The sequence below is a fragment of the Diadema antillarum genome, unplaced genomic scaffold (assembly GCF_040938485.1).
Source record: "Diadema antillarum isolate AM-2024a unplaced genomic scaffold, OU_Dant_1.0 seq00001427_RagTag, whole genome shotgun sequence".
Lineage (NCBI taxonomy): Eukaryota > Metazoa > Echinodermata > Echinoidea > Diadematoida > Diadematidae > Diadema > Diadema antillarum.
Window position 1 is genome coordinate 296745 of NW_027272179.1, and position 10210 is coordinate 306954.

Consider the following 10210-nt stretch of genomic DNA (forward strand, 5'->3'; position numbering starts at 1 on the left):
TACATTCAATCCCTTGACTTTCTTTTCTCAAAAATATATGTCTTTTTCTATCTCTCAAACTATGCTCTCGCTACTTTCTAGATCCCTCTCCCGCACATATTCACCCAAACCCGCAATCCCTCCTTTGAAAATCAAGCAAAATTAAGGTGAAGAAGTCGAAATATATCCTAATGAATAGGGAACTCGCTAATCTCATCACATTCTACCAGCTTACAGTGATATAAAGATTGTAAAGATGAGAGAGACGAAGCAACATTCTTCCTTGATCGCGTCTGCATTCACGGGAGCAAAGCCGACATCCATCGCCTCCCCTTTCTAATTCCAAAAAGCAAAAGAATGCGATTATAACATTCAAATCGGAATCGGAATCATGGGGAGCAGAAAACCCTTGGTAGTGGTTCTGATGATAGCCCTGTCGTGTCTGCTTGTTCTCGCATCCACGTCCTCTCTCTACTGCAAGTCGGCGTCCTCGTGGAGCTGCGGCGAGTATCGGTTGAGGGGATGCCCCAAAGTTCTTCCTCCTCCTAAGCCCATGGAAACTGCTCCATGGGGTGCCACGCCCAACGCAGCGAGAAACTCATCGAATCCTCGAATCAACATCCCACCAAGTCAAAGGGGAAGGGAAACACGTGAGTCACATTTCAATGTAATTATAATCATTTCGGGCTTTTTTCTTTCTTTTCGATCCTCTCTTCATTCAACACAAGTTTATAGGTTGTCCCTTTCATTACTATGTTGTCCATTGTTTTTGAGCTCCATTAAGGGTATTCAGTTGTACTGAATTGTTGGTTTGATGTATATTCATACACGATCAATATTCGATAAATGAAAAAAAAAATAGATGACAAGCGATGTAAGCAATCATATCATCTTCCACGAGGTGTAGATTAAAAGAGAACACGCATATAAAATCAAAGTTGTAGGCCTGCTTGGCCAGAATTCCGTGGATAGCAGGGCCACACACAATGCCTCTCTGAACGTGCTCACCTCATACTTATATATACCAGTCAGGCACAGGCGCAGAAAACTGCGCCTCCCGCCAGGCGCAGAAAACTGCTACTTTGGGGTTATCCGCCCGAGCGCCGAGCAAGTGTGCCCGCTACAATCGATTCTGGTAGTTTTCGCGAACAGTCGGTTCCATTGATATCGTCTGTGTACCAGGCGCCCGTTACTGCTTTTTACTGATTTGCAGTGCACTAAGTACTGTATGCAAGACAAATTGCCAAAACACGATAGTATGTATGTGTATACTGCACTGTATCACCATAATTATATCGAAATACAGCATGCATCAGGCACATCCAGAGCCATACGCTCTCACCAACAAACACCATGCGCTATATAGGTCTCTCCACACTGACCATAGCTCATTTATAAATCAAGAAATAGGCTAGTGAGATTGAGAATGAAGTAGGAGTCATTGGGATTACCTTGCTGTTACGATGTTACGCTGTTCTGTTTCCTTTGCAGAATCATCTGCAATTAACTCTGATAACTCATGTTTATTATGTGCTCTCTTGTATAACTCTGTCTCTCTGGAATCTAATCTAAAACTGCAATACCTATCGCATAGCCCCTGCCTCTGTGCTTTGCCCATGGTCAGTTCAAGACCAGGGAGGTACGAGGTAGGCCCCACAGAGAGCCTGGCCGCACTTTCACAACACTTTCCTTGTTTTAAACTGCTGCCCTATGTTTACTCAACAGAGATAAGAACCCAACCTGCCGGGGAGAGTACCACAGAGAAGAGAGAGGGGGAAAGAGATGATGCGTTGAGAGATGGAAGGTGGCTGTGCTGGGGGAGAGAAAGGGAAAGAAGCCACGAGAGGGGATGAGAGAGGAGAAGGGAGAGGGGAAGGTCTGATAGGAAGGAGTACATTTCTGTTACACTAGCCAACACCTGTTGCACAAGGCTAAAAAGAGGGCAAGCCGGTGGTCATTCAAAAAACATTTACCTAATTATGTATTCCGACCAGAATTACGCCAGATGTCAAGGTTTTATTCCCCTAGAAATGATTATTATGCAAGATTAGGTATTTGGTTTACTACAGAGGAAATATCAGAAAAGTGTCAAGGTTAGAATTTTCGTACGAAATTAATATCGATTAGGTGTCTTCATCACCTAAATTTTCTCCATGCCTTTTACACTACGAGCATCGCGTGGCATGATGGGTATTGTCATTATAATATTCATGATAGCAGAAATCGGCGCTTTTCGACAGGCGCAGTTTTCTGCGCCTGTGCCTGACTGTATACATACACACTAAAAAAATCCGGGTCAGAACTGACTCGGAGCTGGGTCCGTTGGGGTCACACACCGTTCCGGGTCAGAAATGACAAGGGATGGGGTCAGATACGACCCCATTCCTTGTCTTTAATTGGGTCAGGGTGACCCCATTCCGGGTCTTCGTGACCAAATTCCAAGTCATTTTGATCCGGAACGGTGTGTGACCCCAACGGACCCAGTTCCGGGTCAATTCTGACCCGGGATTTTTTAGAGTGCACATTCATTCAAATTTGTATGATTGTAACTGATGTAATATTATGTAATGTATAATGTGCAAAGATAGACATACATATATTAGGCCTATATGTGTGATGTTAGCTACCCTATTAAAACTATCTTTAGGCCTATGGTTAGAGTAGAGTGGATATAGCGAAGATAATTTTGAATGATTTATACGACGTTGCGAAGCATCGGTGCTTCCGGCATTGTTGTTATTGGCAATGTCATCATCAGTTTCATTAGTTTCATTTACATATATGTTTTGTTCTCTCTACACTTTTTAACATCAAACAGGGAGGCCGGTTCCGTTCTCAAAGTGCAAGCGCGCCTCAGTGCGACCGCATAACACCCTACCCTTGGCCGCCCTCAACAGCTACCCGGGCTCGGGGAACACCTGGCTTCGCTACCTCATTGAGCGGGCTACCGGAATTTCCACGGGGAGCATCTACTGCGACAAGGCCCTGAAAAAGGGAGGCAAGTATAAAAAAATGTAACCCCATACTGTGGCAAGGGGGTGTTAGGCAGGCGATATCTATATTCCATAATTCCACCCCCTTCTTGTTTCCAAATACATTCGAATACATTCGGTTCTACAAAACGCTGAACACAAATTTTTTGGGGCCTATAGTAGGTTAATAAATAGACTGTAGTTTTCATAGAAACAGCTAATTGAAATAACTATAGAATTTTTATTCAATCTAGAATATTGAATATGTATGATTTTTTTGGACTGCAAATGTTTAAGTACACTCCCCCCCCCCCCCCGCCCCCGACCAAATTAATTGGTGAATTCACCTTTTGGCTGCAACTACGAACCAGATTGTGATGTAGCTGTTCAAAGCATCGGTTATGCAGCATGCCCGCAACTTCAAAACCCCTCGAAATGCATGTATACAAAACTTCATTCTTCGATGATGTAGAAATAATGCTCTAATCGTCGTGGTGTATCCTTGTTTTGCAACATATCATCTTTCAAGCATGACAGAAAGTAAATGTGATGTTCAATATTTGTATCTCCGCGAGCAGGCTTCGTTGGGGAGTGCAAACGGGCCACCTGTGGGTGCACGGTGGTGGTGAAGATTCATCTCATCGAGGGGAGATTCAAAGCGTATCCATGGCAACGGGGAATATTGTTGATGAGGAACCCTTACGACGCCCTCATTGCAGAGTACAACCGCCTGAAGGGACGCGGGCATGTAAAGCACGCCCCCAGAACAACATTCTTGAATTCTGGTGAGTGACAAAAATAATGAAAAAAAAAATGTGTGAAGGAGAAACGTTCTCGCAAAATAGGTTTCATTGTTCGAGTTTTTTTTTTTCTTTTTGACTGTTCCATTAATTGAGTGGTCTCATCCCTTTTATGACTGGTCCATTTAACTGGTTCATTTTTCACAAGAGTGAAAACACCAACCACTGCAGTTTAGCACCGATTCTGACTTCTGATTTATTTCGCCCTGTATGTTGCGATATGAAAACTTTTATCTCATATAGATGTGATATTTTCAGGCAGATTTAAAGCAGAAAGACGGAGGTCTGTCCTCATGAAAGTAACATCTCCCATTTGGGGAAAAAATGCTAGAAATTTGTACTTGATATTCGGACAGTTATAAAGACATCATTATTGAGAAGATTTTACAGCAGGAGACAATAGCGAAGAAGCAAAAAAGTTATAATAAGATTGCAGCTCTTATAGAAGCAACCTATAGGTAACCGCGAAACAACCAGTGACCCAATCAGCACTGAGCGCTTGAACGATTGTTGCGGTATTAAACATACATACAGCTAACAATGTTGAATAAAAGAGCCTCCTGTGCTTATTCCTTGGTTGCTTCATTCTCTACACAGACTGGGAAAAGTTCTGCTCTGGGCACATCAGACTGTGGAGCAAAATCTTGGAGGACGCGCTTCAAGTCTTCCGCACTAACATTCTAGTTGTTCACTTTGAGGATCTTGTATCGGACCTGGACACGCAGCTCCTAGAAATCGTGAATTTCTTGGGCATTGACGAGGCTATCGTGACAGAAAGGCTCCGCTGCACCCTCGATCATCCAGAGGGTAAATTCAAGAGGAAAGGCGCGAAACTCGACTTCGACCCGTACAGCGCGGAGCAGAAATCGGCCATCAATAATGCGATCGGACGCGCCATCGACCGTCTGCGCGAGGCGAACCTGAAATTGCCGCCATATGCCGCGAATTTCACTTTATGACGACAGCTGCCCTGCACACGGTATTTTCGTGCAACGAACTAGAACGTGAATATGCCCGAATTTATAGACTTGTATCAGCGATAAATCGGACAAATAAGATCGGGTAAATAATAGGAGAGCGCCTGTATATTGGATTTCAATGGAATTTCCCCAGATTGTCAACGAATTTCAAGCGTCATGGTATTCTCGACAGGAATTAAAGCTGTTGCTTTGGATGTTGAGGTTAGTTTACAAGACATTTGACTCGAAAAAGATAGACTAGTTTAATTGGAAAGGCTGTAAGTATATCATGGCGTTGATGCCACAAAATTGACGTTACGAAAAAATGTGACATTATCTTTGATATCCATGCAAAGGATTGGAAACACGGGAGATGCACTGTTTCAGATTGAAATACATCAAACACTGTCAAAGGAAAGGGGAAAAAGCGAATGTATGATAGATCATGACGCTTACATAACTTGACATTATCAATTCATTGTCGGCACTTTGCTTAAATAAGCAGGCAACCTCATGCGATGTTAGACAACAGGACGATTAACTCCTGTCCGTCATTTTGATTGAAAAAAAGAAGAAGAGAGGAATAACAAAGAACAGTCGTGTGACTGTGACGTCATTACTGTTTCTCACCAGCAGCCAACCAGTCAGAAACTTCTGAGCCACTATATTCCGAAGTATGAAGTACCGTCTTGTGTAGGGTTATATTGAAGGCCTACGTGGGGTAAATCCTGTTGGGTTTTTTTTTTCCTAAGTCAGAAGCTTGTGATCACATTCTCATGGGCAATTTTGGACCAATCACAACGAAAGAGTAAAAATTTGGTTATGAGCACAACATTGAGAATTTGATCACACTCAGATAAAAATTTGGAAAGTTATGAAATTGTGAAATTTTGCCGATTTGTACCAAACATTCTCAAACAGCTGATATGAATATGCAAATGAGTGAGCTGGTGATGCCATCACCTCACAATTATTTTGTTTGTTTAAAACAAAACTAGCTAAAATTTACTTTTTCTGCTTAAAAATGTATAACAATGTTACATCCCCCCTGATTAATGATCATACATGTACTGCATTAGCAGTTGAGACTGTTGTGTAGTTGCATAAAAAATTCAAATGTCAAGACATGTGTAGATCCTGCAAACTCTATGGCAAATTGTAAGGCGACCATCAACTCACTCATATCAGTACATTCATTTTACAGTAACTGTTTACAAAAGAACTGTTGTACAAGATTATTAGCAAATTATTATTAGATTATTACAGTAACTGTCCCAAAAAAGAAATGTTTTATACGATTATTAGCAAATTATTATTAGATTATTCGCAAAACCTCAACATGCCATAACTTCCCGATTTTGTTACCTATTTTAGTTTAATTTGCTTTTTTTTTTTTTTTTTTTTTTTACTGCTTCAATTCAAAAACTTATTCTTTCTCTCAGATTTCTACTAGTCCGGAATTGCTCTTGAATGTATTTGTCAACTTACACTAGTATTCACTAACCCTCCAACACGCTACTGCTGAAATAAGACCAGTATGGAATCACCGTTTGTATTACATAATTTATTTATTGGCAATACTGTACTTACGAGATTAAGTCACGTAAATACACGACTTTGTCATATCAAAAAAGCATGGCGTCCTGGCAAAAGAGTTATTCACACAACAGAAGACAAGACAAAAAAGAAAGGAACAATTATCACGTGACATCTAGCCATTACAAAAAGGGCAATAATGAAAAACATGTAAACATTGTTCCATTTACAAAATAATGTGTTCCTCTTTGAACCTTGATGTGAGAGACTCAACTAAGCCCCTTCAAAAGTTGAATATTTGAGAGTACATCATTATTTATGCAATTTTGTCGAATACACTTTGTATAGACAAGAAACTCAGTTTTTTTTTTCCACTGCAAAGTTTTAAGTATGAGCTGTCCATGTTGCCATTTGTTCCATTTCAATTTCTCTCTCATTGACATCTTGTGTTTACTTACAAAAATGTAGTTTGAATTTGGTGAAACCGAGCCCTATATCCTACAGTGCCCTCCTGCCGATTCTTCGGGTAAAAATACAGACACACGCACATCTAATTTCTGTTGAATAACATGTTCACATAATCTATTATGCTGGAAGATTGAAAGGTCAATAAAGTGGAAACTCAGTAGAACAACACCTCGGGACCAAGACAATTTCTATTTTATATCAGATATTTTATAATCTTAGTAGTCAATAAACAGTACAAAACAAAGGGAATATATTCATCGTGACCGAAGAAATTAGTTTGTTATATCAGGTATTTTGTTATATATCAGATCTTTTTTTATCAAGTTTCCACCATATCACTAATAGCTGCATAATCGTCAATCTAAATGTCAAATAAAACTCTGTTTCTCCTATGACAGTGTGATAACATAACTTTGTTTTGACGACTTGTTTGAGTCCTAAATCTCCATTTTTGCAGCTTTATTCTATCTGTGGTTTCCTCGCTACGTCTCATGCAGCATGTTAAGGCTTCGCAAGTACAGTCAACCTTGCTTACATTATGTCGACCTCACATAAGTCGAGTAATCGCCGAAGTCGAGGATCTTTTCAAGTCCTCTTCTCTTTATATTCTACTGATTTTAATCCCTCATAAGTCAAGTTTTCTCCAAGTCGAAGCTATTTCTTCAGTCCAAATAGATTCGACTTGGGCAAGGTTGACGGTATATTATCTGCATGACCAAACAGTCTTAATTAAAGAACCCACAATTTATGATCTCACAATGTTTTTTCATTGACATGTCTCCATGGTGGCCTTTACGTATGACTTAAGTGTAAAAGCATAAAAAATGTTGAAATTCAAGGACTACTTATTTACCGTACTTTTTAAAGGACCAATTTTATTTACGAGGTCAAGACTTGATCTTTCTTACAAAAGAAAACTGAACCATTCTGGTAGTGTTCGGAGCATAAGAGTTGCAAGAAAAAAAAAGTGATCAGAGAATATCATTCTTTATCTACGCTCCTTGTATTCATTCACACATTAACTTTACATTGATTTTCGAGAACTGCATAAATTATTAGGCATGTTTCGAGGGCTTTTCGAAGAAGACCCCCCCCCCCCCCCCCCCGAAAAAAAAAAGAGAACTATTAAGTAGACACAGATTGATTTCAAGCACTTTTTAAACTCACGTATGACCTCTGGTATGAATTTTGCGTGTCTCGTGCCAATACTCTAGCCTCTAAGCACAATACAGCCTCTTTTTCTGGTGCAGCAAGGGTATCATTATTTTGATGGAAAGATGCAGACTCTACACCACATAAAAAGAAATGTCTGGGACTATATAATACTCGCTATAGGATTTGCTGGCAGAGCACTGTCTGATGCCAACAGACAGGCAAGTGTAATTGCAACAACTTATCTGTAATCAATGAAAGCAATTACAATGAATGTGGGCATGGAATAACATTTGACCATGATTCAAAGATGAAACAGATGTCATAAAGATAATAAAATAACTGTCTGTGTGTTGTCAAAAGCAAAAGCTTTATTTTGAGTGAATTCATTAGTTCTGATGGCTGCAATGTACATGTGCATTTCGACGAGGGGCCAATAAAGATAGGCAAGTACCTCTCATAGTAGCCAGGATAGTACCTTTTAACAATGCAAATTAAATCTAACCCCAAGTCGTTGCGTTATTTTGTCTATACTTCCCTCACTCTTGCTGTTGCTATTCCACTCTTTTCCTTTAAATCTTTATCCCTCTGTTGTCCCTCATCTTGTTTGATGTTGCCTCCCTATTCATCCTTATGTCTCCTTATCCTTCAATAAGTTGCCCCCCCCCCCCCCCCATGGTCCTCAGGATCATCACTGACCCTCCTCTGCCTTTTGTCTGTCCACCCTCCTTTAATCCCCCTCCCTTTACCTGTTGGGCTCCTTGCCCGTGACCTCCAACCCTCCCCTTTTGTTTTCTTTGTTCTGTGTCCCTAGCCCTCCCCTGACTGTTCTTGTTGTGTGTAGTCCTTACAATATGTGATTGCTGTCCCTGCCTGTTTGCCATTTTGCCTCTGACGAAGATTCTGCTAGGATCGAAAGCTCAGGCCCCTTTTGACTCCAACTTGTCGATGCTTGTGAATGAAGGTGGGACTTGGTGGTTCATTTCACTCCACAAAGTTTTCTCTCGCAGTTTAAGTACATTCTTTAAATTCTCCTACATCATTCTTGCTTCTCTGGTAAAATTTGACCAGATACTATCCACACTACCAGTCCTTGGTCAGAAAAAATGTAGCACCTACCAACACGAAGAAAATTTGACCACCTTTCATCAATCAGATCATGCTTTTATCAGTGACTGGACAGTAGCATTTCTTCCTCCATGTCTTATAGTATAAAATCAAGGCATATTCAGAGTATGAGTTATGAGGCACAAGAGTTTCCATACTCGTACCGTATGTCAAAAAACAAACAAACAAAAACTTACATCGGGAGCCTCCTCAGCGATGACTTTAAAAATAGTGAATCAATTAAAACACAATTTTAGGGGCATGAAACTATGTATAACTCATTAAAAAATCTTACACAAAACCCCAAAGGATTTGCTTCAGTGGTCAAAGAGAAGTGAGAGTCTTTTTAGAGCATGTCAGGAATCCCTTCCCTCCAAGTTCTGTCCATCGTATTCACATTAATATGCAGTTCCAAGAGCATCCAAGTGCTATGTTTTCCGCAAAATATAGGTAAGATGTTATATTCTGAGACCCTGAAATAGCATTCAGACAGTTTAATCTTATTAAAAATTATTATTATTATTGTATTTAATTTTTTTTTTTTTTTTTGGGGGGGGGGGTGGGGTGGACATACGGTATACTGTTATCTATTCCATTTATATAGAGGCATCAAATTATAAAGCTTACAATATTGAGAACTACTGCATTTCATGCATGTACAGGTAATAACTTTGGAGACAGGCTACAATCAACAACTTGTATGTTCATATTTTCCATATTTCATATCCGAAACTCTGCACATGTAGTTCAATATGAAGAACAATAATCATATGATGAAAACCCCCTCACTAAACCTTGCTCAACTATCCTGCTCAAAGTTATCTATCAAAACACATTTTTTTTTTCCCATTTCCAGTACAGTTGAAGTTAATTTCCTTTGTACAAGAGTCAATAGCCTTCAGGAGTTTCAATATTGGTATACACATATTTGCAGTTCATCGAAAGCACCATCTGTAAGCGATGTTGCATGTTCTGCCCCTCAGTGTCAAAAGGATGCAAATTCACAAGGATTTTTGCATTCTATCCACGCATCAAAGAACTATGATATCTAAAATTGTTGTAGTCTTATATTCCAGTAACGGCAGTAGCGAAGCTTGAAGAATTCATAGCTTTTGAATGGAATGTCCAATTTTCCTAAAACTTCACCGATGTGTTGTGCTAATGTATCTGCATACACTCAATCCGCATATTAGGGTTTCATTCTCACTTCTTGCCAAAGAAGACTTTGACAGTTTCT

General features: G+C 40.0%; 1 protein-coding gene across 1 annotated transcript; it reads left to right on the plus strand.

Moving 5' to 3' along the window:
* The first annotated feature begins 521 nt into the window (after positions 1–521).
* LOC139709366 (sialate:O-sulfotransferase 2-like) lies at positions 522–5425 on the plus strand. Its single transcript, XM_071621324.1, has 4 exons — positions 522–629; positions 2798–2977; positions 3530–3736; positions 4349–5425. Exons 1-4 carry the CDS (start codon positions 533–535, stop codon positions 4708–4710), a joined length of 846 nt encoding a protein of 281 aa, XP_071477425.1. The 5' UTR covers positions 522–532; the 3' UTR covers positions 4711–5425.
* Positions 5426–10210: the final 4785 nt, after the last annotated feature.

Coding starts and splice junctions, on each gene's coding strand:
- LOC139709366 (XM_071621324.1), top strand. CDS start 533: ATGGAAACTGCTCCATGGGGTGCCACGCCCAACGCAGCGAGAAACTCA. Junction 630..2,797: donor TCAAAGGGGAAGGGAAACAC/GTGAGTCACATT, acceptor AACATCAAACAG/GGAGGCCGGTTCCGTTCTCA. Junction 2,978..3,529: donor CAAGGCCCTGAAAAAGGGAG/GCAAGTATAAAA, acceptor CTCCGCGAGCAG/GCTTCGTTGGGGAGTGCAAA.